Raw genomic sequence first — 27,714 nt, forward strand, 5'->3', positions numbered from 1 at the left:
ATTTTACTTTCAGAAATGTGATTTTTTTCATCATTCAGCCTAATGTCCTTAAAATTTACACATCACTGTGTATTTATAATCACATCAAGAGTACTTTAGAACTATGTAGGATTTAGTTGAACATTTCTACTCATGACCATTTTGTTTGAAGGAGATTTGGCTTCAAGGTTTCTGTTGGTATCTGCAGCTGAAATTAAAGGTGCGGGATGAGGCTGTAGGTGTGGGGTTGGCAGTTGTTTTAAACATGACATCACTTTTCAGCTATTTGGGTTCATGGTGCTGGTGAAATTGCCTGGATGAGGCAGTAGGTGGAAGCTTTAGCTCCTGCGATCTGCTTTAATCTGCAAGTGGAGGAGGAAGCTGTAGGTTGAGGCCGTCGATGGTCCTTAGAACATTCATGTGGTGTAGCAACTGGACTGCGGTTAAATGAGGCCGTAGGTGACGTGCCTGCAGCTCTGTGGGGGTGGAGATTAGGCCAGCAGAGGGATGTTATATGTTTTAATGGTCTTTGTAAGAGACTGTTGGATGGGGATCGAACAGTGCTGAATGGGGAGGTGTGTGTGGTTTCCTTCCCAGCTCCGTAAACTGCATGAGGGAGCAGGTGGGTGTTATGAGCAGCTGGAGGCAACACATGGCTACTGTAGGTTGAAGCAGATGTAAATAATAGGTGGTGGGTGGCAGAGGCTGGTACTTCTGCTTGTTTCCTGCTGCTGCCTTGAGTCAGCAGCAGGAAACAAACTGCTGAGGTTCAGACTGGTTACGAGTTGTATCAACACCCTAGATGACTGTAGCTTGAGCTCATGGATCTGATTGTTTTAAGGTGTACAGACTGTATTAACTTCTTATTTGTGTGGACTTTTCTTTACTCTTCTCAAGGATCCACATCACACGGGGGGAAATAGATTAATCAAACGTTGGAGTACCTCTAGGTTCAACTTTGGGCTCTCTGTTGTTCAGTTTGTACATTAATGACTTACCCAAAATGTATCCACCTACTCAAACCTGCCCAAGGAAAGTGTGATGATATGGCTGCTGAAGAACTCCCAGCTACAACGATTACATCAAATGACATAAAATCTAATACAAACTAGACACACCAACTTTCTGTACACTGAGCTACACAAAAATAGTCAATTGGTAATCATTAGGTTCCAATTAGTTGCTAGGTTGTGCCGACAAAACTGCTGATGTTGCTTTGCAGATGAGGGTTCAAGTGATGTTCTTCATGTAGACCTGAAAAGCAGAACAGTATCAGTTTCTCTAAATATTTCTAAAGATCTTTTGCAGCAAACATTGGGGGGGGTGTTACATGTTGCCTTTCCACACAGGCTTTCAAACCTCTAAAGTCTATTTACTCTTGAACTGGAGGGACCTGGTCAGAATTCATCAGGTCTTTTGAACCTTAATTGTCCTTATAAGTGAACTGAAGTGTATGAAGCTTTAACATTTACTGCTGGGTTTATAAAATATAAATATCTGAACAAAAAGTTTGTGTTGTTTTTTTTAAAAAAAAAAAAAAAAAAAAAAAAAAAAAAAAGCTGAATCAAAACAAAAGGAAACAAAGAACTACAGTCTTTAATTTTTCCATGCATTTTCACATTTCCACTTGTATTTAATAACATTAACAAGTGACAGCAGTGTGACAAATTCATTCTGTTAATTAGCACAAGTCTTTCCCCCCAAAGAAAACCGTCTTGAACACTAACACGAGTTTAACATTTACATGACTCTTACAACAAGTGTTGTATATAACAGGCTTCTAATAGGCCTACACAGAAAACAATTCATTTCATAAGTGAAATTACAAAAACAAAGTTCCTTTTACATTTTAAGGCTGCCAAGGATACAATCTGTAAAATGAGAATCAAAACATTTACTTCACAAAAAAAACAAAAAACAAAAAACAAAAAAAAAAAAAAAAAAAACACACCAAAAGGTTAAAACACCACAAATGAAAGTCTGCTTTCTTCAAAACAATCCTTTTCTTCAAAGCAACAGGACCCTAAAAAGAAAAATCACAACACTCATCAACAACTTTGTTTCCTTAAAGTATTCATACCATTTATCAATCACTAGAAACATGTTTGCCTATTCAGGCTGCAACAATTTGAGTAATTCAATAATAACCAATTCAACACAAATTCTTTGGGGCTTCATTTCATGCACGGCTCTGTGCACGTTTTTGTTTTCAACGCTGTAAACGAGCAATTCACCCACTTTTTTTTTTTTCTCAACATATTTAGGAGCAGAGTGAATACCAAGCCTCACCACATTAAGCTCACACAGCCCCCAGTTTTTAACATAACCAGCCCTTCGAGTACCCCGAAGAGAAAGGAGAAGAAGAAAAAAAAAAAAAAAAAAAAAAAAAAAAAAAAAAAAAAAAGTTAAACTGTCTGTACGCTTCACATTTCACCCTGCTTCTATCAGCATTCACGTCATCAGTGACTGCTTCACTGGCATCCACACATGAGCTATGTAAAAACATTACCTACACGTTTTATAGACTGTATGCTGACACGTTTCTCTCAAATTGTTACAAGTTAACTTTCGTTTCATGTGTACAACAATCAGGCTCTTTCAGTTGTATCCTAGCAAAGTCAAACCTGTGCTTCCTGTTCTTGAGTGAAACCACACAGCAAAATCTCCAGTGTTAAATTAACACTGGAGAGTGTCTATATGGGTCCACACCTCTGAGTGTTAAATACAACCCTGTTGAGTGTTAAATTAACACTTTTGACCGTGTTATATTTTTAAAAGTAACCTAGTCAGTTTTGAAGATTAACAATGACTAACACTGAGCAGTGCTGATTTTCTAACACTGGAAAATAACTCAAAATGTTAGAAATATTCCAGTGTTAGAAAATCAGCACTGCTCAGTGTTAGCCATTGTTAATCTTCAAAACTGACTAGGTTACTTTTAAACATATAACACGGTCAAAAGTGTTAACACTCAGTGTTGTATTTAACACTCAGAGGTGTGGACCCATATAGACACTCTCCAGTGTTAATTTAACACTGGAGATTTTGCTGTGCAGGATCGTTTGTGAACATAGAGACTTTACATTCACAAACATGTCTCTTGACTGTAGCTTGACAATGATCTGTCTACCTGTTCGAGTGCGTTCATGATTTTGAGAATTTGGTTCTCTTGACCATTGAAATAATTATGTCATTATCCTTCCTATGAACTTCAGGAGTCCAATTACTTTTTAATCCCCTGAAAATGGAGGAGTATGTTTAAAAATCCTGGCAGCAGCCAGTGGTGTACATCAGCCTCTACACCTTGTTCTCAAGTTGACCTCTGACCTTCAGGTCGAGGTCACTCGAGTTATAGTCAACTTTGGACACAAAGAGCCAAGAGTACGAAGCCCAAACACTTAACTCAACCGTTTTAGTTAATTTAATCTTAAAATTCCCTTTAAATGTATGTGTTTAATCAGCGTTGTTTATCATTTATGTTATATGAAGGATAAGACACTACAAGCACATACTACATGCTTTACATCTTCATGTTTTAACAACGAAATAAAGTTCTCTAGTAGACTAAAGTGATTAATTCAACATTATCCATCTATTCTTAAACAGTTCTAATACATCCTTTTTGGAGTTCTATTCACAGCAGTGATGTGAGAATAACTCCTGTGTGGCGCTGCGTCACACCACTTGTAGAAGCACGAGTGTTCAAAGGAAGCTGTTGCGTTAGCTAGAATGTCCGCTTAAAACTATGAGCCATTTAAATAAAAGTTTCTGTAGGAAGCCTTAATTCACATTCAGGAATCTAAAAATCGGCAATGCAAACGGCAGCTAATCTGGTATTTTTAGTACCCTGGTCATAGAGGTGAAACAGAAACTACAGATTAGACAGTGGATGCTCCACCAGAGGGCAGTGCAACAACACTTTTAAAAAGACTCAACTATAGACTACTTTATGTGATGCACATCCAGTGTTTTGAGAGAAGAAAAAAAAAAAGAAATTAAGGGCAATTACATCATTACATACAATTACACACAAAGATTCTATGAAATCAGGCCCAATTAGAATATAAAAGTAGTACTCACACCCTTAATCATTCTGAGATGCTCATTCAGACCACATGGGGGCAACATTTGTACACATTCTGAGTAATTTTGTACTTCACATATATTTTTAGAATAGTAAAGCAAGAATAATGATATTTAATCATCATTCAGGGCCTTTACTAACTTGATTTGATCTGCAGTCAATTACATTCTTGATCATTAAATTCTGATCCCACCAACATTTCATCACTTGCATTTCTGTAAACTGATTTAATATTAGTGTTCAAAATGCAAACCTGGCAGGTGTCCAATATCAGGCCACATCAGCTGCTGTAAACACTGCTTAGCAAGGTTGAAACGTCTGTTGGAAGACCAAAAAAAAAAAAAAAAAGAAAAAGAAAGTTAATGTTCAAGTCCTTACAATGTTAAGCATTTCCTCTGCTGGATAAAAGTCAATTTTTCACTCTTACAGTCCAGGAGGATTATATGTTCATAATTCGATGCACAAACACTGAAAACTGAAGTCTGCTTGTCACAATAGTTCTGTGTACAGCATAATGACACAAGTGCGGGGATAAAACCCTCGCTCTGGCGTTATTTAAACCTCTTCACCTAAATTATCCAATCAGATGCTCAGGCACTTGTCAGGACTGCTTGAACCTTTCAGATGTTGGCACTACTCAGCGCACAGCATTTGATTGTCTTCTGATTGTCAGCTGTAATTGAAGAATGTTTCTGCCAGATCATTTGTGGAATTAAACATGTGATTGCCTATTGTTTGCAGGGTTTGTCTTCCAAGAACTGCATAAACATTGCCCATCTTCCTTCTGAAAGGTTACTCCAGCTGTCACTGAGTGACACTGATATCAGGGTAAATTCTGTATGCAACTTGATTAATGAAAAAAAAATTACAATAAACCTCTGATTTCCTACAACAGACAAGAATGCACTGGACCATGTCCACAAATACAAAATCCATACACCCACTAGGACTGATCTGATCATATAATAACTGCCAGTGTTACCTGCATATAAGCCAGTTCTCAACAGAACAGCTCTGTACCTCAAAGTTAATAGACTCAGCAACACCACAGCTACAAGACTGTTGTGAGCACACTTAGGCTACGTTCACACTGCAGGTCTTAATGCTCAATTCCGATTTTTTTTTTTATTTTTATCAAATCCGATTTTGTCTGCTTGTTCACACTACAAATAAAATGTGACAGAAAACGCGCTCTAGTGTGAACACTAAAAGCAGCCGCGTGCGCAAAAGACGACGTCACACACAACGCGCTCTGTTTTAACCCAGAGCAAACAATATTGTTTGACTGATGGCCTTAATATGAAGACTTGTTTCAGACTTTACGTTTCGCAGTTTTGTTTTAAGTTATAAACTTTGTTATTCACATGTGGCCTGATAATGATCCTTATTGCTGTTTGAGAGGAGCGGTGCTTCAAAGGACAGTTGCAGATTTTAATCAGAATCTGCAGATTATGCAGTACAAATAAAATGTTCACATTTCTCCAACGTTGTCTTCCCAACAGTGTCACTGGATGTCCAGGAAGCGTTCACGATGTCTTCTCCGGCGCTGATAATTGGCGTCTGTCTTGTGTCAGTGACATAAAAGACGGATTTAATGCGACATGACCTGTTCAAACAGCAGTCTCTTTCTAAAACATCAGATATGTATCGGATTCAGTACCACATACGACAGTGACCCAGGTTGGATTTGTGCTGTTCACTCTGTCATACCATGATCTGATGAGAGTCACATAGGGTCTAAAAAGTCAGATTAGATGCGCTTTCGCCTGCAGTGTGAATGTAGCCTTAGTGGACTGCATTCACGAAGCACACCCTTTAGATTGTAGCAATACACCTCAGATGTTTAGTACTATATTCATTTTTGCGTTGAGAATGCCAAAACAGTTGAGGTAATTTGACCAGAAACTCCTGCCTTATAGAGGGCCTGAAGATCAATTAATCAGGTGTATTCGATTAACAGTGCCAGCTGCTATTTGCCTTTTATTCCGATTGGAAGCAGGAAGGGTGTACTTTGTTTTTCCACACACCACTTGTGCATTTTGGCTTAGTTGTTAAATTATGCCAGTTTAATGTGTTGAGGTTTTATTTGGCCAATTTTAGAGATGTGCCATTTTTAGATTTTTTATTTTTATTTATTTTTTTTTTAATTAGGTCACATTTAAAACACACACTATTTCATTTCACTTATCTACTAGTCTTTATTTTAACTCCACTACTGTGTGTCCCAAGGGAGGACGGAGTACAGGCTATGGGGTCAAAAGTGACCAGAGTCACCATGTCAACAAGCACACTGCTGCATTTCAGCATGAGCAGAGTTCTTTGTTTTGCCTCGGGGGACTCAACTGAAAATTCTAATCTTAGCTATAGACCTGCAGATGTGTGCACTGTTGCACTTAAAAAACAAACAAAAAAAAACATAAGTAGTAAGCCTCAAATCAGATGAGTAATCCAGACTGAGGTTCCCTCTCTTTTTGACTGACAGGCTGAACACTGACCCCTGAAAACATGAAGTACATTGATGAGTTACCGCAGGCTGATCAGGAGCTACTTGGATGATGAACTGGTATGTTGGCATCACACAGTGCTGCAACATCAGTCTGGTCATCTCTCCATCGTCTGTCACCGGTTCAGGGGGTAAAGTGAATCCATCATCAATTTGTTCCTCTGACATGCTCAGCAACTGGCAGGGAGAAAGAGCACAGTTAGATAAAACATTCATTTCTGGGAACCGTGACTGGTCAACTATAGTAAAGCAAGACCAACTAAACCAGAACAACAATCAAATGAGATGGTAAAAAGTGCGACTGTTCATTTAGCACTTTCCTGGAAAAGCTGCACTTCATGTTGGATACAATAGTAAGTAAGTAAGTAAAATTTATTTATATAGCACTTTTTAAGACAAAAACGCTGTTACAAAGTGCTTCACATAAAAACATGTCAATAGCTCACCCTAACACACTGGAAAAGTCTCCACTAACAGATATAATTTCATTTAATATGCTAATATTTTTTAATAAATATCTATACACTTTTGACAGTGAGCTGATGTAGTTTTATGTTATGCTCAGGACTGAATGGTTTATTGCTGCTTGCGGCTTTATGAAAAAAAAAAATTAATTATGTATTAACCCTCCGGGTTTGTTCAAAATCACTAACCTTCCAGCCAACAGATAAGGTCTGTAATTTTTATTATTTTCATGTTTTTTTGGGTTTTTTTTTTTTTTTTTTTAAACCATTCTTTCTGCATAAAGCTTTTAACTAACTTCAGTTCTTTTCATAAATATAAGATAGTTATTACTTTTTACATTTTTAACCCTTTAAACACCAGTTTGTCCACTGCACTAGCTGGAAGACAACCTCAAAGCAAAAACATAAAAACTCCCTCTCAGCTTGCTCGTGGCCAAAAATGGGCACCCCTTGTTTAAGTTTACAAAAGGCTATAAAATTGGTGGCCATTTAGAAGTCGGCCATCTTGGATACAACTTCTCTCTCTCCCCCCCCCCCCCCCATAGGAAGAGGGCCATGTGACACAAACTTATTGGTAATGTCACAAGAAAAACAATGTGTGCTTGGTTTCAACAGCCAACTTCTAGATGGCCACCACCCATCTTGAGGAGTTTGCGCCCCCCCCCTCACAAATACTGTGCCACAAACAGGACTTTAACATCACCAACCATTCCCATTTTATTACAGTGTATCCATATAAATGGCCCACCCTGTACACTTGGTGCAAGGGGCTGCTGTTCCAATCCTGGAGGTGCGCCTTTTGCACCTTTTCATTTTTTTGGTGGGGTGTGGGTCACACCTGGTTCAGACTACTGTATCTTGGATCAATGGCAGAAGTGGCTGAGAATCAGGGACAAGGGTGTCTTGCAGCTGTTGAGGCCACCAGCATGTGCCCCAGCTCTCCCAGGATCACTCTTCATTTGTAGGTTGTAGAGGACTCCCCCACTTCAGTGAAGTTGTTTCCGGCAGGACAAAGACATCGTATCCCAAGACATCCAGGAGATTGGAGAAAAGAGCCAGCAGCTAGTTTTCCTTCAACAACTTGAAGTGCCAACATCCTCCAAGTTATCTAAGCTGTATTTGTGCCTATTGTAGTCCAGGATTGCTTCTTGCTTTCCCGCATCCTTTATTCCCCATCACTGACTGCTGGTTCCTTGTGTTTCGCTGTCAAAAGAAGCGCATTCCTCCGTTGCTTTGGCATGTGGGATATCGCTGTGGTAGTTTTGGTGAAGCCAAAGACCGACAAAATCTTCCTCTGTTGCAACTGGAGGAGCTGGGGAGGAAGCTCTGGGTTGTTTCCCCTGTGCCAGTTTTCATCTGAGGAGTTCCTCAGTGCCAAGGTGACCGAAGTGAAGACGTTGTCCTCGGAGCTCCTCCGTCAGTTGGAGTCTGAACCCCTTTCCTTTTTACTTCCAGAGAACTTCCAGTGTTTTCCTCCAACATGCTATGTATTGCTTTTATCTGGTTTAGGCTCACATCTCCACTTCATCTATAATCCTCCAGTCCTCACACCTTTGCCTCCCGTGCAGGTTTGTAAGGGTGCACAGCAGCTAAAAGATCTCCTTTGTTATAAAAAAGTCAAAAGTAGATCTCAGGCTGCTAATGCAGGGAACTGCATACAGGGTGACATCTGGTTTGATACCAGTGGGTACTGGATTGTAGAGCAGTCTCTCTTCAGTAGTGGGACCCACACGGTTTTCCCGTCATGAGGGATCCACTCAGTTGCGACTCCTCGGTCTCAGAAAATGCTCCTATGTTCTTTTCCATCAGCTGCTCGGCCTCCACCTCCATGCCCCCCCCCAAAAGAAGAGGATTCAGGCAGTGGTGAGTACTCAGTGGTGATGCAGTCAGCCTCTTTGGAGATTGGCCCCTCATCTTCTGGAGAAGAATATTCTTTATCTTGGGCAGATGTCTTTTCTTCAAGGGCAGAGCACTGCTTGCCGTCCTTGCTCTCTCACCAGATCATATAGACAGTGCTTGAAGCAGTGATGACCTTTTTGCCATATTGCCAGAATAAATTATCTGGAAGCTGTTAGGCTTACTTACAGCAAAGAGTTTCTAAATGCAAAGAATGGGGATAGGCGTTAATGGCTAACGCACTAACCTGAAATCAACCCAACAGACATGCAAATGCAAAACTAAACTGCAGGAACTTAGGCCAAAGCACTAGTATGTATGTGACGCTCCATTTAATGATGTATGCACATTCTGAATGTGGATTAGCACCATTAGTAGGTTGATACAAGTCACTTTACTGAAGAAACAGACACCACTTACATCATCCACTTGCCAAAAGTCACTACCAAGGCCTTCAGTCTGACTGTAGGCGATTGCATTCTTTAAGAAATCAGTCCCACTGCCATCATCCTAAAATAAACAAAAACAAAGAAAACAAAACAGATCAACATTTCACAATAAGTGGCAGTGTTGCTCTTGGAAAACAATACACTTGTCATTTCAGAGAGTCCTGCCGAGCGCAGTACTTACACTTTCAGTTTCCTGCAAAACTGCAAGCAGCAGTCGAATGTATTCTGTGGCAGCTTTGAGTGTGTCCACTTTGCTGGGCTTTCGGTCTGGGCGCATCAGTGGCACCATCCTTTTCAAGCGAGAGAACATCGTATTCAAGTTCCTGATCTGCAACGAAGAGAGGCTGAATTGCTTTAGCAAACACTGAAAACTGTAGGATTTGAAGCAGGAACGATTGTCACAATTTGATACTCTTGTAGAAATTTAAGCCCTGTGGGAGCAAATCCCGGTTTAAACTAAACGAGTATTCATACTTCTTTGATCGTAAGCAGCACTGAGTTGTATACAGACTTGTCAATTTTGAAATACAAAAGGTAGTTTTTAATTAAACACAAAGGAAACTTTCAGCACCCCAGCAGGACTACTTATGCAAATATCAGCGCTATTATTATCATCATCATCATCATCATCATCATCATCATCATTAATTCTAATAGTATTGTTCAGACATCCAAAAACAACATCTCTAATATAACAACGAAGGAGAACTGCATTTCCAAGAAAATCTAGTCCATTTCAGACCATTTAATGCCAGGATGCATTCATAAAGCGGTCATGCTTAGCACTTAATACACAGCTGCTAAAAAACCCAAGATACAGGCCTTCGAGTGAACTTCAGCGCCAAACAATGTGCCTTACTGGTGTAGTGCAGCTTCAGGGATGCAGCTCTGTGTGAAACATTAGCCGAGGACTCCTTGTAGGGCGGAGTGGCACAGATTGAGGAAAAAAAATTGCTTTATTGAGAGTCGAAATGTTTACATTAAACTTGCAATTCTGCTTGGACAATAAAGTCGTCAGTCTATTTTGAGAAAATATTAGCAAATTATTCCCAAAATGAACAATAACGTATCTATTTTTCCAGCTAGCATCGTTAGCTGTGAGGTTGCTAACAGCTTCCCTCCTTGAGTGAGCTGTTAACCCTTGGAAGGTCCTTAAAAACATCCTTATTTGGTCCTAGAGCCAAAAATCAACCACACCATAAAAAGTGCTATAATATTATATATTAATATTTTTTCCACTTTAAATTAGTCTTTTAAAACTACTTCTCCCTGAAATATTCATATAAAGTTTTAATTATATTTCGGGAGTTTTAACCCTTTAAATCCCAGTTTTGTTACATGAGCGCACGTTTTTTTTTTTTAGCCAAAAAAAAAAAAAACTTAAATATTTTTCATGAAATACTTTTGAAGTAATATTTGATTTGTTATTATAATTAGGCCTTTGGATGGTCCAAAGATTACAACTGACATTCATTTTGATACATTATTTTTTGGCAGAAGCACACTAAATGTCATATAGTGCCATATCAGGTTTATCATGTTTTGCTAACACTAAATGCTTATTACCTTGTTTTGTTCTAAAATAAAATAATAATAAAAAAAAAAGTCTAAATAACAATACAAGATCACTTTGAACCAGAAAAACATTTTACAAGGATGAACATAAACATTTATGTGCTGCTGTCGTTGACTATAAAACTAGAGGACTTGGGGATGTAAACAGAGCGAAAAGTAGGTAAACAACTTGAGTCCGGAGCCTAGTCATTGTCCGCCAGTTTGTCGAAATCCTCCAATGGCTGTTCCCATCGATCTCCTCTTCGCTCACAATTTGCAGATAATTGGTGTCGCTACATGATCCATTAACAGTGTGAGATGAGAGCATCTCCGTTTTCTGCTCAATGCGAGTCTATTTAGAAATGCGGTGTCTTAGCTGTCCATCAATGACTACTTCCAGGTCATAGGTCATTCAACCGCAGCTGTATTTAAAAAAATGATTTTTAAGGGGAAAATAAAATCTAATTTGCGTTTAGTTCTTGCTTTTATATTTAATTTGTTTGTATTGGAGTGTGGCTGTCTGGCCATCAAAATACTTTTGAAAAAAAAAGTGTTTCTCTCTTTTTTTAAAAATTTATTTATTTATTTTTTTAAGGCATAAAGACCTTTATTTTATTTTATTTTATTTTTAAATATAAAGGTCATTGATAGTGACACAACACCACTCTTTAAAGCAGAAAGACATGCTCAAAATCTGAGTTTTTGGCTTGAGTTCCTTCAATGCTGAAATATGAAAAAGGGCGCCACCTGGTAGACAACTAAAAAAAGAATTTTAAGGCCCGGACTCCAAAGTGTCCCCCTCACTTGGAGGACGGCACTACATTTAGTTATGAAAAATGAAATGAAAAATAGCGTTTATAATGGTTTTCAATGGGGCGTTTTTTGGCTCTAGGACCAAAGGTGGATGCATATTTGTAGCTTATTTTAAGCTAATTTAATGAACTCAGACCGCAATTCTAAAAATGTTTTAAAAAAAAATAATGTTTGGCAAATTTGGCTATATTCTATTCAACACAGTGAAAATGGCTTGAAATTAAAAAACACAGTGGATGAAAAATGGCTCCAGGACCCTCTAATGGTTTGCTACCAGTCCTTCATTTGTGGTTACGAGTTACTTTTTAAAAACACTCACTCTCATTCGTTCCTTGGCGTTGACCAACTCTCGTTTTTTCACAGTTTCGCTGAAGTCCTCGGCTACGAAGTATAAATTGTCCCGTCCTCGTTTGAACTTCTCGATGTTGCAGTAGACAGGGAGCGCGGACTCGCCCGTCAGCCGCTTCAAAATGTCACTCATGGATTCCTCCTCCGGTACCTTCATTTTAACGAGTACCGTTTGATAAAAATAAGCTACCACCTGGTCGATTTAATTCTTTATCGTGGCGCCATGTAAAAGAGAACAGCGAGAGGCCTCTGGCGTGGCGGAGGATCACACCTGCGTCAGGAGGGTTTTAATTAGAGTCAGGTGTTGTGCCAAAAAGGACTTCCGGTATTTTCCACACTGAAAAAAAAGGAAATTTTGAGCAGGAAAGAACATTCCTGTCACATAGAAGCCGCTATCAGTTTGGGGTAAATGGAATTTTATATATCCTTTATTTACCAGGGGAAAGTCTCACTGACATTAAAAGTTTATTATTTAAGAGTGACCAAGTGGGCAGCAGATATTACAATGAATTTAACATAATAGTGCTATCAAGATATTCATAGGCTGGTTGAATATACTTTAGGTACAATAACACAGAGTCATAAAGATACTTGCAAACTTGGTAATTTCTTCATATGTAGTTTTTCATAAATCCAGTTGACTTCAGTCCTTTTTCCAACATAAGCAAAACATCACACAGAAAAAAAAGATATTTGCCAAACATATCCATGATGATCAAGTCATTTTAAGCCAGAAAGAACATCCCTGTCTGAGAAATAAGTGCCTCCTTCACACTTCCATAGCTTTATTTTGGTGTCTGATCTCTACCATGACCCAGTACTGACGGCATTATTCACACAACAGGTTGCTTGTTAATATGTCAACAAGCGATCTGTTGTTATCTCGTTAGCATAATCTGGAAACCTCCCTCAAATATAAAAACATCTCACTGCTGAAATCCACACAATGGCTTTTTAAACAGTAGTCTGGAGAATTAATAGAGGCCTGCTTTTCTCACACCAGGGAGACGTTTAAAATAAAAACATATTCAATTAAAGCTCCATTCTGACAATGTGTCACATCAAAACATATCTTTTCAGATTTTACAAATTGCTTTCATGTTCACACCTCGGCATCTTTATTGTCTTTAGGGCAAGTCAGACAACTGTACACTGCCTCAAGCAAACCCTCAGCTTAATGTCAGATGTCTCCTGCCTGCTTTAACTCCTCCACCTCCACAGCTGCTTTTCTGGGAGGATTTTTCTGCCGGTTCCCATTGTTCATGTAAATCAGAAGTTTCAGATGCTCTTTCACCTCCAACAGTCAAATCCCAGTTAAGTTTTTCTCAAAGCTTCTACTTTCTTCACATAAAGAGGAACTTTCACAAGTATAGCCACATAATTCTTCTCAGCTGTTTAAACTCTTTTTTTTGGCAAATCTTTAATAAATGACAGAAAATCATACTGAGATCCCTGTTTCACACCATGAAAACAGTCCTGTGAGATATTCAGGATGGTGCTGGCTATCCCAGCTGCCAGTGATGTACACTGGATAGGTTACATGTCTATCACACAGTATTGTCATGGTCCTGGGTCGTGCGACCCAGTGTTTTGAGTTTTAGTTTATTTTGATGTTTATTGTTTGTTTAGGTTCATTAAGTTATTCTAGCTCGTTTGTAATTATATTAACCTTGTGTTAAGCCTCCCTTTCCCTTCATGTCTGTGTGTCTTATGTTGCCAAGTTCATGTTGTCATTTCTGTCATCTTCCCCTGTACTCAGTCTCCCTGGTTCGTGCGTCTACCTGTCATGCGTCATGTCTGCGTGGTTATGTTTAGTTCATGTCATGTCTAATCTCCATGTTTCCTGTTTTACTTTGAAAGTCTGTATTCAATGTCAGTGTATTTAGTTTCACTTCTCCTGTCCTGTCTTTAGGTTCATGTGTGTCAGCTGTGCTCCCATGTGTGGCCACTTCCCCTGATCATCCCTCATGTGTATTTAGTCGTGTTTCATGCAGTCTGCGTCGCGTCGTCTGTGTTCCCACAGTCGGTCTTTGCAGTTATCACCATAGTCTCTGAGTCTTCTTAGTTTGTCACAGTACTAGTTTTCCCAGTTTAGTTATAGTCTAGTTTAGTCACGCTATCCCTGCTGTGTTTGTACACTTTGTCTTCAGCCATAATAAAGGCTCGCTTTCTGTTAAGTTCACTCCCGTCTACTCACTTGTGTACGCACCTGGGTCCATCACACACACGGCCTGTCTCCGCAGACCTTGACAAGTATAACATAATATACAATATAATAGAAAGCTATTTATCTCTAAATGAATACAACATTTGTACAATTTAAAAACGTTAACTTCCTGTAGGCTTCTCATCAACCGCCATGGTCTCCATGCCATTATGTGAAAAGATTGTAAATGTACGCAATTCCCTAGAATGTAGAATGAAAATGGTTATTTTTAAAATGAATTCATTATTATTTTCTAAGATAACTGAAAATGCAACGTTCGGGTGAACACAATCAGCTTTCTGGGAATTCATATTTTTTCTTTCAGTTGATAACTTTGTCATTACAACCAAGCACTGCAATTAACGGTTAACCTTTTTAAGATATGAAAACTCTAAGGAAAATACAGCCTGAGTAAATAACAGGTTTGATAAAAGTCCCTTTAGAGGAATCTAAAGCTTGATTATATTCAAGCTTTAGATTTCTTTTTAAGGCAAACAATTATGTGCTTGTCTTTATACTAATGTTAGGCTTGGAAACACTCAGAAATTAGCTTGTTAAATAGGAAGGCCTGTGACTCTGGGCTGGTTTAAGCTTTTCAACAAAAGGCTGTGAGGCCTGCCATACTTCAGTGTATTTAACTGCTGCACTCGACAGTGCATAATTACAATAAGCTATTTTCACTATAAGAAAAGACCAGAGTCCTCCAGTCCAACAGCCCATTTCAACAGGGGAAGGGACACTCGCCCCACAAGTCATTCATCACATGTTCAATCCATAACTATGTTTTTCATCAAATTTCTCTGTGAAAGCAGGTAAGTGTAAGCATGAATCCTGATTTGCTGCAGTCTTTTTTTGGTCTTCATTCACTCAGAGAAGCACATATCTATGTCCTTTATTCTCCCATCGGAAGAGAAAATAGGCAGATTGCGAGTATAAACTGTACTTAATGTATCTAGTCCTATTTTCTTGCAGAGTGATGTGAGATATCCAATAAAATTGCATCAGGGATTGCTGATTCAGCAGGAGTGAGCACATGACTTGTACTGCTAAGAGAGTCTAAAACAGTGGTTCTTAACCTGGGTTCGATCGAACCATAGGGGTTCGGTGAGTCGGTCTCAGGGGTTCGGCAGAGCCTCCGCCATGACATGCATGGCTCATTTTGTGCACCAGTAAAAAAATCACATTTTATTTTTCACTAAAGAGGGGTTCAGTGAATGCGCATATGAAGCTGGTGGGGTTCGGTACCTCCAACAAGGTTAAGAACCACTGGTCTAAAACAAAGGAAGTAACCGCCTTTAACTTCATGGGCCACAGACAGTCTAATCTGACCATAAGTGAATTAGACCACTAAAAACCAAGGCATAACATCCCATATGAAAAGAGCACCCCTCTTTGTTTATATTTAATAAGTTTACAGCAAAGGTGTCAAATATAAGGCCTGGGGGCCATAATTGGCCTAGGAAAGGCTCCAATCTGGTCCACTAAATGGCTTTGTAAAATTTAACGTAGGGCATAGATTTTAGACTGTTAACTCTATTTTCATAAGTATAATTGTATATATTCTGTCTCAAGCTCTCAATTTACCGGTTGATCTACGTCTCTACCCTCACCGATGGTCACGAGCTGTGGGTAGTGACGGAAAGAACGAGATTGTGGATATAAGCGGCGAAAATTAGCTTCCTCTGAAGGGTGGCTGGCCTCTCCCTTAGAGATAGGGTGAGAAGTTCGGCTATTTGGGAGGGGCTCAGAGTAGAGCCGCTGCTCCTTCACATCGAAAGGACCCAGTGTCCCACTGGGAGGAGGCCCCAGGGCAGACCCAGGACACGCTGGAGAGATTACATCTCTCGGCTGGCCTGGGAACTCCTTGATGTTCCCCCGGACAAGCTGGAGGAGGTGGCTGGGGAGAGGGAGAACTGGGCTTCTCTGCTTGGGCTGCTGCCCCCCAAGTCCCAGCCCCGGATAATCGGAAGAAGATGGATGGATGGATGGATAGTTTCCTTAATGGTTAGAGTGTTTAACAGTAAACAACCATGTCTAATTGTATCAAGAGAATCAACCTGTCTTCAACAAAACCCTTAACGTACAGCCTTTTTTTTCCGTTGCTATTCATGTGTAAAGTGTTCTTGGGTTTCTTGAAAGGCCTTATACAAATTTAAGTCATTATTATTTTTATAATACTCCACCTCACCTGACCATAAAAGCAGGTCTAGAAGATCCTGGAGTGAATTAGCACTTCCTGGGTGTAATCCTGTAGATGGCAAATTGCAGTATGAAGGAGAGCTGAGAAACAGATTAAATCAAATGCAAATCTTAAAAATAAAAACTTCAAACATTCGGGGTAAGGAAGGTCTCTGCAAGTCTGCACCGAAAGAATCTGAGTAAGCTGTATGAAAATGGAGGAATGGTGGTTTTTTCAGTTATATTTCCTGTGTTTTTCAGTGTTTTGCCAGTCAGAGAAAAACTGACAGCTACCCTTTGAGAAATTGCACTTTTAGGATGATCAATAAATCACAGCAGCAACTATTAAATATACAAAGTAAACCTAAGGCAAGGATTTAACTGTGTGTGTGTGTGTGTGTGTGTGTGCGTGCGTGCGTGCGTGCGTGCGTGCGTTTCCAGAACAGTCTTTGTTATCCAAGAAAACAAATCCTCTTCAAACTCATTATAACGACATTCAGTGTTGAATTGCTCACATTGTTACAGTAGGTCCATAACCACACAGAGACATTTGATTAAGTGAAGATTAAGACATGATTAGGAGAAGTTGAGCCCCAAAGGGAACATCTGAGTGCTGTAGCTGCACTAACATACAAAACAAATGTTAGAACAGTCGAATAATTAGCCAATGAAACAAACACAACAACAAGGGATAAAGAGAGGAGACATAAGAGGTTATTAGTATAAAACCCCATTATCTTTGATCCTACCAGAACAACAAACTGGACTGGGTGAACAGAGCGTCTGTACAGGTTTGGGGCAGACGCCACTCAGTAACTTTGTTTTTGCACCACTGTGGAAAGCTGCAGTGTGCATGAATGGAACCAAACTCTTGATTTGGATGGTTTCATGTCTTCTGCCTCTTGTTATTATTAACACAGAAAGTTATGCTGTTTAGACTCCATGGCTCGGGCTCTCAATTTAAATTAAACTGAGAATAAATTATTATTAAATGATTACACAATGCACTCACACATTACCATTTAGATCATTATAATAATAAGCCAAAGTCAGCTCTATCAGTGTGCATTTATAAACACTAAGTGGAGTTGCCATCATGTTAACATTAGAGCAGATGTAAACATTTTTACTCAATATTGAACTCTTGCAAAGCTGATTTGCATTATATCAGCACTGCAGGGAGTCAGTTTTTGATACCCCATCTACTCCCATACTGGACTGGACTTCTACTTGTGTCAAGTGCATGGCTGCTGGAAAGCAACTGCAATTTTATCTACATCGCACATTTCACTATATGTAAACTGATTATGCTTAAAATAGAACTTAAAAACACAAACACTGTGGAGGCTTTAAAATGCCAGTAAACACAACAACTACACACAGCTCCTGAGTGTAAACCAATGTGCATCAATACATGTCCTCTGCTTTGTATTCATTTATTATATGACATCATTATTAGCTATAAACACTGGGTTCTACATAGCCATGCTATTTTGCCAAGTGAACAAATGCACTTACCAATCAGAGCTTGAGTTTTATAAATGTGCTGCAGATCAGTACTCGGATAGGACATGATATTGGACAGAGTGTCAGAGTCATGAGAATTACACCAGGATGTGGTGGATGACAGAAAAAAATCTTGTTATCAATGATAAAATGAGCTCCAACAATATTTAAGCAGCTATACTGTTTTAGATGTGACTGAGGATATTTCAAAATTAAAGCCACTCACTGTAAGTGCTCCAGCAACAGTTCAAGTTTCACCACACTTCCTTCTCAAGGTTGGCAAGAGACACTTCTCACAACCTTCCACCCTGTTCTCTGAAAACTGTTAAAACAAAATCAGCTTTTCAAGCATGTTTGCTCATACTGATCTACTAATCCTGATACTGATACTTTTAACCTATAAAGGCAGCTTATGTAGGGTGGGGCAGTGTGCCATGATTCACGAAATGAATCATCATCAATTTCCAAATTCAAAACACATTTTAAGGTTCAGACATTTTTATGGTGCATGTTTGATGTATATTTGTAAATTTTTATATTTTATGTACATTTTTCACTTGCATAAAAATAATACAGTAATACAATTCAGTGAGCTACACACTGAACTTAGAGGATGGAGACAAAGCATGAATCTTATTGTGCTAGTATCGATCTGACACCAGTACTAATGTTTGTATCGATACTGTCGATATTTGGATCGATCATGTTTGTCTACAATCAAGTACTTTCACACAAACATAAAAAACTAGGTACAGGTAACTGTGGCAATCACCTCACAACCAAAGCAATCACTGAGAGGGTTTTTGTGCAGCAGGCAAACTCTGCTATCAAAATAAAACAGGAAATAACTAACTAAACACTAACACGCACAAACCTGACATACAGAGATGTGAGGCTAAAGGTTTGGAAAATAACATAGGCGACTATACAAAGTAAACCGAACCCAGAATACTAATGTCAGCTTGAACTGAAATATAGACCTCTAGATATACATGAAAGTCAAATACAAACAATAAACTAACTAAGAAACAAATACATGTCCATGAAAAGTCAAAGCTCTTTTGCCTCAGGCCATGAAAATGAAATATGACATTTGCCACAGCTGCATCAGAAATTGTTTTGTTATTGCGCAACTGTACAACAGGCTAATGTGGCAGTATATACTTTTATTTAATCACACAGACAAAAGCAAAAGGCAGAATGTCTGAAGGTCTCAAATAACTGAATAAAAAGCACAAGTTGTTTAAAGAGTCCTCTCCCTGCTTTGGGTTGCGAAAAGAGGCACAAACAAGAGAAAGGAAGAAAGCCTGCAGTGCTTCATCCATTTGTCAGATTGTCTGTTTGTCCCCGGCATATCTCCTTCTCTTTTATGGGATTTTATTTTATGTTTTTTTTTTCTTTTTTCATTTTGGCCTTGGTTTATTCTAAGACTTTTGTACGCAGACTAAATGCCTTTCATTGACTAAACTCACCAAAGAGTCCTATTTTTGTGTCCTCTCTACAGCAGTCCATCAGACATATCTGACATATACTGTGATTTATTAAGCAGATTTCCCCCTTTTGGATTTTTCCAGTGCAACAAAACATAAAATAAGGATAAAAAAAAAAATCAGCAAACTTAGAAAAAATTGTGGTTTCTCACACTCCATCTGAAATGTCTGTTCTCCTCTGCCTCCACCTACAGCTCTTCTTACAGGCTCTTATTCCTCTGCCTCCATTTCCATTCAATGCTTTTAACAACTTTCTGATCCCTCTTGCCTGTGAATTCATAATTGACTTATATTGGTTAAATTAAAGCAATAGCAACGAGCGTGACCAATTGCCAGTTGTCCCGTTTAGGAAATATCATTGTAATTGTTACGCTTAAGCCTCCATTCATTACTATTATTATGAATCACAGGTGTATCATGTTGGTCTGTGGGAATGTGTTTAGGATTTTGAAGAAAATTTAAAAAACAATCTGCAAATTGTTTGTAGAGGCATGTGGGGATATCGATCAGGGGTCATGCTGTGAGTTATGTCTTTATGTGGCATTTGGCTCTTCAGGTTTCTACCATGCCAACTCCAGACAGCACTACGTGACAAATTTCAAGTGGATGACATTTGTGTTCAGACCAACAAAACAGGAAAAATTCAGTCTTAGTCAATCACAAAAATATTTCTTATTCTGAAGTAAAAGTTATCTGTGGAGGCTGTGGTTCAGGTGGTAGAGTGACCCTTGAAGTGACCTTGGACAAGATAATAAACTCTGGGTTGCTCCTGGCACATACATTTGTGTGTGTTGACTGTTATTTGAAAAGTGTTTGGGTATAGATAAAATCACTATATGAATGTGTGTGTGTGTTAATGGGTGAATGAGACTTGTGGGAGAAAGTGCTTTGTGTGCTCATATTTTTTAGAAAGGCACAATTTACTATATTACACTTTTCCCCAATCGCTTTAGTGCAATTCACACATCAGAAACATCATTGTCACCACTCTTAACGCAGTCTCAAATCAGTGCCACATTTCCCCATCCACATTAGCCTCACCATTTGTAAAACAGTTTGCATAATGAAAACGTATCATGTATTTTCTACTTTCAATGTAACGCTTTGCAATTTAATTTCATAGTTTAAACTAAAAATGTAAATTTTGGAACACATCAGACGTTCACACTAGTCTCTCAGGCAGAGAGATAATTGCTGTCTCGTACGTATCCCTCCCATTCCTGTAATGAGCAGCGAGAGCCAACGCATACTCAGTAACCTCCCCTTTAAGAGGTTACTGAGTATTCACATAACTTGACGCATGACGCAACACGCCTCCTTACACAACAGTAGCTGCCTGGCGCATTACAGATTTTCATTTTACCTGAGCTGGTCTCCGCACACACCCATTGTTTCAGGAAATGTTTGGAAACCATCAATCACTTCTAGGAATATCATTTTTTGAAATAAACAACAGAGTTGTTTGCCGAACGACTTGAACATCTTGTTTCACCGGTACAACTGTTTCTGTGGAAAAACTATCTTGTATTTGGCAACACACAGAAAATTGAATTCCTTCGTACACCAGTTAATTTGCAGAAAGGTGAATTTTAAACAAAAAGTCACACCACAGCAAATTCGTGATAAAATATACTACACGGCATTATAAAGGCAGCAAACATCTGACACCAAAATCCTCGATTCAACAATAAAACTCACATATCACGGAGATGGAGGTCAATAAAATGTAACTACTGTGAGATTCATTAACTACTCTGAGTTGTTGGGTCTAAGATATAACATCTGTGCTGTGGTAATGTTTACTTTTGCCATCTGCGGTGCATCAAAAGTGTTTCATGATACAAAATCTGTTTTAATGAGATGAAATCGAGAAAAGTTTTTCCCAGAATAATGAGATTCATAAAGTTGTCTTAGGACACTGAGCGCATGGCCAGAGTTAGTTCTTTAGCAACAAAGCTCCGAAAGCTGACCAAGTTATGTAAGTAAACACTAAAACAGTATATATGCTCCTGATGCAAAACTGCTTCAAACACTCTCAAATGTATTTTCACAACAATTCACTTGTAGGCAAAAACTCAACAAGTGTTGCTAATGTGGTGATGGAAGACGGATGGTTGTTTGCGAACAATCTAAGGTGCAGAGGAGGAAGAGGAGGAGGAAGACAAGAGCAAAACAAAGGACAGTACTTCCAGATGTTCTTCTTCATTGAATGATAATGAGGCATGCAGGATAAAGAGCACAACCCGACTTCAGCATAATCAGGTTGCCCTGTGTTGTACTGAAACATCTGTGTACAATGCTTTTTATAAACTATATAGGGCATGTGGTGGTTACTTACTGCTTTTACTGCACTTACATTTGTTGCTTTCTTTGTGTAGGATTGAATGAGTGCCACTTGTGTAAGGAAGGTCTGAATTTTTAAGCATTTATCAGCCTCACACGTGGGAAATTTGTTGGGTGGACAGTGCGAAGTTACAAGCACTAAAAATTAAGGAAAACAATGGAATAGAATAAGATAAAAAGAATAACATACTATGTAAAATAAAATTTACATACTATGTTTTGTTAGAAAAATTACACTTAGTGGTATTGCACATATGTGGATGTGTGTGTCTGTCTGTGCATGTGTGGTCATGTGCGAAGAAGATTTATATGTGAAATAGTTTTTGGTGCTGATCTGCACTGAGTAAGTGAAAAAAAGATGTGTTATGAAGTTTCGAACTGGGTTAATGTGAGTTAGATTTGCATGGTGATAGTTCTGTGTAAGATATTGTTCCATCATTTTACTGGAGACCACAGGAACTTCTTCCCTTCAGATATACTCTTGGAAGTTTTGATCTTATTATATATTTTGTTATTGTTGCTAGTGGTAACATTGTTTAAAGATAGGAACCAGACTTACTGAGTTGTTGTCTGAGCAGTTTCAGAACAAAAGAATGTGAAAAGCAACATATTATTTCTGCTTATAACAGTACCTGCCCACACGTCTTTCCATTTGATCTATGCCCTTCAATCAAATCCCTCTGGTCACATACCGCCGTGACCAAACGTAACTTTCGAAATCATTCTATAAATAGATGTTCACGTGATGCAAGGATCACTCAGAAGAGGGGGCCTACGATGCTATCAAGTGTGGGCATACATACACCAATACTGTTTACAAGTCGTTTAATGAGAGAAATTTGGATTATAAGTGCCAGGTAGGCTGTTCCAAGCATCTTTGAAAATGTGTGTTTTTTTGTTTTGTTTCGTTTGTTTCTTTTTTTATATTTCCTTCCTTTTGTTTATTTCCTTGTTTGAGTTGTTTATTATTGAGGTATTGGATAAAATTTGGAACCTGCCTGAAGTGAATTTTATACACTATTGTACCTTGTATAAAAATCACAATCTGTAAAGTATCAACAAACGGCTGAGAAATTGCGTTCCTATTGTTTGGTTCATATCTGAAACATCTCTGTACTGTAGAAATAGGCGGATCAATCCAAATATTGATAGCATCGATTAAAACGCTGGTTTTGGTAACAGATTAATACTAGGATTGATATGTTGTCTCTATCCTCTAAGTCAGGGGTGTCCAACTCCAGGCCTCAAGGCCCGGTGTCCTGCAGGTTTTAGATATCACCCTGGGTCAGCTCACCTAAATCAAATGATTAGTTCATTACCAGGCCTCAGGAGAACTTCAAGACATGTTGAAGAAGTAATTTAGGCATTTAAAGAAGTTGTGTTGGATCAAGGACACACCTAAAACCTGCATTACACTGGCCCTTGAGGCCTGGAGTTGGACACCCCTGCTCTAAGTTCAGTGTGTAGCTCACTGAATTGTGTTTATTGCATTATTTTATGCAAATGAAAAAAATCCTCCTCCTCAAACATGCACCATAAAAAATGTCCTTTTTGAAAAAACCTTTTTGTGTTGACTGTCACATGTATTATATCTATAGCCTATATTATAGCACATTTAAAAAACGTTTAAATTCAAGTTTCAAAACACATGAAAGGCTGAATGGTGTCCTTTGTTGTGTTAAGTATTGTGGAAAGTAAAAAAACGTAGTGATTTAGCGGTCATTAAATTCTGTTATGAATTTGGAAACTGATGATGATTCATCATAACACACTGCCCTACCCAATATCGGCTGTCTTAAAAGTAACAGTATCAGTATTGATATTGGTATCTTTAATACTGGCCCTGTATTCACTTTGTATCACTTCGATACCAAATTTTGTAGTACCTCAGCACTGTTGTTCTGTAATTTTTTGGAGAAAAGTGATATCACCGCGACATATTTCTGCAGCCAATCGGCGCCCTTCTTTCTCTCTGACGTCACCACACTACCAGGTCCAGGAAGCTGGAAGTTTCACTAGACTTTTTTTTTTTTTTGCACAACTCTGTTTTTAAAGACGAGTTTAACTTACGAATTTAAGACAAGTTAGCACTGTTGTGTGTTTATTATTTAAGGGAGCTGTGTTTGTATTTAATTTCTCTGTAAGTCTGTAGAGTAGGAGGACGGGAAGGACGTAAATTCGCCACACATCCCTGACTAAAGATGTCAACCTCGAACCCTCTGGCTAATTACAGCACGGAACTCCACGATGACCAAGCAGATAAAGTGAGTACTGGCGTTCAACACTCCGCTAGTTATGTTTTGGTGGCTATCTCCAGTATGGTGACGTGACATTTGAACTTGATACGTCTCAGGGAGGACGTGAAACCGGGGCCAAACAGGTCGCTAGGCTGTTAGCATGTATTGTTTGCGTGTTATTACTTCTTCCTCTTTGGCCAAAAAAATCTGCCGTTAACTTAATTAACCCCACTTCATTGCTCACACTAGAGGAGGTTGGAGCAATGCATTGGGTAACAGGATTCAGTAAAGCTTATTACGCACTCTATAGAGAAGGTAATGTCATATCAGGTTTAGTCAATGCAGTGTGTGTGTGTGTGTGTGTGTGTGTCCCTTTCTTACTCTCTGTATGGGGAAATCGTTAACGCCCTTTTCTTGGAAGAAACGGTAAAGTGTGGAAAACTTGTTCAGGGAAGTAAAAGCACAGTAATGTTAAAAACTTTAGTAGTTCCTGTCATTTGTGTCCCATTAAGCTCAGTGGGGACATACTTATAGCACCGTCCCATATCATCAATAAACCTGGGTTTTAACTGCTACGACTTGAATTTTATGTTCTTGATGGTTCATTTATAACAGGAAAAAGCCATCATTGCTGCAGAAAGCTCCAGATTTTATTTAAGAAATTTGCAGTGTGCCCAAAACAAAAGAAAACACTTAATAACAATAAAACAAACCCAGGGTGGCACAGTGGAAAAGCGATTAGCACTGTTGCACCACAGCAAGAACACCCTGGGTCTGAGTCCCCCATCTGACTGGAGCCTTGTTGCTTGGATTCTGCATGTGTGTGTGGGTTCTCTTCAGGTACCTCGGCTTGGCTCCAGCCCCCTGCAAACCTGATTTGGATAAGTGTAAGAAAATGGATTAATGGGAAAATAAAATCATCCACAATAGGAAGGTTACTTAATGACGTGGTATTTACAGCTTTCCCAAGGGATTGTCACAGCGGATGTGCGCAGAAGTTTGATTTGGTGCAGTTTTTATGCTGCGACCCTTCCTGATGCAACCCTTCTATTTATTCAGCCTTGGGACAGGTTACTTAATGACATGACACCATACAATACAAGTTTACAGTATTATTATTATATTGTCATTATGCATAATATTTTCAAAAATATTTAAATTTGTAAAAGAAAATTCATTGCAGGAATTTTTGTTTTTATCATTATTGACACAGGCTTCAAGGCCAGCCCCTTAATTCGAACACGTTCTGTTTGATAAGTTAGTGACATGCTTTGGTGAAGGGACTGTGTTATGCTGTTAACGCGGTAGAGATGGGAAAATCTGTCTTGACTGAGATCAGGCAGATAGCTACAGTCTTCTGCACAACTTGTCCTTTTCACGATGCCCAGAGGCTCACAGTTAAAACACACGTCATCATTCATGAAAACACAGGGATGATTAGCAACCCTAGTACAAACACTTCCTGTGACTGCTTCAAATTAAAAGCCTGCAAGTCACAGGACTGTAACATTTACATGATAGAGCCTTCTTTCTAGGCTAGCCCTTGCATACTAATAGATATAATCTGTATATTGCCTACGAGACTGTATGCAAAAGATGGGTGCTTAGTGATCAGCTTATGTAAGCAAGTTAAACTGTATGGGTGAAAATGCACATGCCTGATAATTACTATTAAATAATAGCGTAATAAAACTTGAATTTACTGCCATTTCAGACAGTGTAATTCCTTTTGTATTCCATTTTGAACAATCTTTTCATTGCTTTTTCATTTCATTACCTACGGTTTGACTTCTTATTCAGTGTTTCTGGTGGTAATCTTATGCAATTTGTCAAAATAGCCAAAACGAAATTAGAGCAGTATTGCCCTTGGACCTTTTGAGCTGATTCTTTTTGATTAATGGCTGAATGGAACTCATTTGGCCTTTTGTTCTGTTGTTTTGCTTTTTTCTCCTATTGTTGCACTCCAGTCATTGCTGTCATTTAAACGGGGAATTGTATGAATTGATGATTTTGCCTGTTCATTGACGCTACCATTCATCTACGAAACCTTTAACAGCTTCTCTTGCTGTGAGGCTGTTTACTCACACTCAGCTTATAATTACAAAACGTGAATCGGTCTGTCACATACTCCTGCTGAGGGGAACATTTAAATATTCAGACCTCTTCTCTTTCTAAATTAAATTTTAAATGAATGAATGAAGTATAAATTCCCATCCCTTTAGACTTAATAATCCCTTAATAACAAAGTAAAAACCTGCTTTTAGAAATTATAGCAAGAAACTTACAATAAAGCTTTGTAGTAGCCCCCTATAGTGTCCAGCTGGGGTGTGTGTGTGTGTGTGTGTGTGTGTGTGTGTGTGTGTGTGTGTGTGTGTGTGTGTGTGTGTGTAATTTCAGGCTTTGGTAACATACTGTACAGTGTGTGTTTTTGTTTTTTTGTTTTTTTGTGTTTTTTGGGGTTTTTTTCTTCTGAAGCATAAGCTTAGCATAGTCATGTAAATGTTCTGTCACTTTCCACAAAAGAAAACGATACAAGGCGCCTGTGAAGAACACATACAGTTATACTGTGGAGGACGGGACAGTCACGATCATGGTTCAGAACTGTTCTAGGAGCAGATAATGAGTCCTGATAGCTCGTGACTTGTATGAGATGTGTAGCTCTCCTCTTGAGAAGGATAGGAAGCGCTGTCTACAAGAGGTTAAATGCTGCTGTAGCCCATCCCAGCTGTCAAAGGGGAGGTAGTAGGATAGCAGGACTCCCAATGAGCAAGTTGCTGCTGCAGGGCGCCATAAACAGCCATTCACGCTCACATTCATCCCTACTGCCAGTTTAGAATCACTGGTTAACCTAACACATATGCCTTTTTTCACTTTCACAGGAAGTAAAGACAATTTTCAAGATAATTTGCGCGTATTGAGGAGTTTAAAGAAGCGTCGATTTTATTATTCTAATAGTGTAGTCTTCCTGTGGTGTAGCAGTTGGAGAGAAAATTAAAGTTGACAGAGAAAATGGTTGATAAGATAAAGATTCTTGCATCTATCAAGATGATAGCGCTCCTCCTGGGTCCTAATCCAGTCAGTGTCAACAGTTCATACAGCTCCCTCATTCACAAGGGGTCGCCACAGCAGGCAGCTCCACGTATTTGATCTGGCAGATTTTTGCACCAGGTGCCCTTCCTGAGGCAACACCCCAGACATGGGAAAGCTCTGAATTACACCTGCTATTGAGCCTCTCTTGAGGTCAATAAAGAGAGTTAAGGTTAGTGAAAGGCTAATGAAATACTCTCAATAGCAATTGCAAATAAGCGGTCAAAGAGGGTACCTCTGCCTCTACCAACACTGAACAGGTTGGAATAGGGACTGGAGCTTTGGATAATACCTGAGAAGTTATGTTTCGCCCCTTGTCAAATCCCTTCAAAGTATAGAATAAATATCTCCATTTTACTCTATCAAAAGCTGTTTCCACGCTCCAGCAAAACTAATACCTGTGGGCCTGAAGAGTCCGAGAGGAGATGGATAATACTGAGAAAGACCCTCGCACTGAAAAAAGAAAATCTATTTTTTTTTTTTTTTTTAAATTAGGTATTGGAGAGATCTGGGTTGCATGCAGTACATGCATTATACTTTATTAATAAGAGAAAATGCCATATTCATTGAGAAATTT

The 27,714-nt window shown here is 38.9% G+C and overlaps 2 protein-coding genes across 5 annotated transcripts in view; one reads left to right on the plus strand and one right to left on the minus strand.

Annotated features, from left to right (window-relative positions):
* Window positions 1-1,557: 1,557 nt before the first annotated feature.
* Window positions 1,558-12,363, minus strand: figla (folliculogenesis specific bHLH transcription factor). Of its 2 annotated transcripts, none has more exons than XM_040050204.1 (6): window positions 12,062-12,363; window positions 9,557-9,703; window positions 9,347-9,436; window positions 6,559-6,743; window positions 4,317-4,381; window positions 1,558-2,002 (listed from the first exon to the last, which is right to left on the minus strand). In XM_040050204.1, the coding sequence occupies exons 1-6, from the start codon at window positions 12,245-12,247 to the stop codon at window positions 1,938-1,940; spliced, it is 738 nt and encodes a 245-aa protein (XP_039906138.1). In that variant the 5' UTR covers window positions 12,248-12,363; the 3' UTR covers window positions 1,558-1,937. The 2 variants fall into 2 exon arrangements, with proteins under 2 accessions (XP_039906138.1, XP_039906139.1); XM_040050205.1 differs by having other exon boundaries at window positions 6,591-6,743; window positions 12,062-12,359.
* An 11,414-nt stretch (window positions 12,364-23,777) lies between these two features.
* hk2 (hexokinase 2) overlaps window positions 23,778-27,714 on the plus strand; it is a 47,797-nt gene continuing 43,860 nt past the window's right edge. For 2 of the 3 annotated variants that reach the window (XM_040050062.1, XM_040050063.1), the window contains exon 1: window positions 23,778-24,077. In XM_040050062.1, coding sequence (XP_039905996.1) covers window positions 24,015-24,077 — 63 coding nt within the window. In that variant the 5' untranslated portion in view covers window positions 23,778-24,014. The remainder of the gene's footprint in view (window positions 24,078-27,714) is intronic. The other variant, XM_040050064.1, reaches the window with a different exon arrangement.

The sequence above is a fragment of the Simochromis diagramma genome, unplaced genomic scaffold (genome assembly GCF_900408965.1).
Source record: "Simochromis diagramma unplaced genomic scaffold, fSimDia1.1 OVJJ01000159.1, whole genome shotgun sequence".
NCBI lineage: Eukaryota > Metazoa > Chordata > Actinopteri > Cichliformes > Cichlidae > Simochromis > Simochromis diagramma.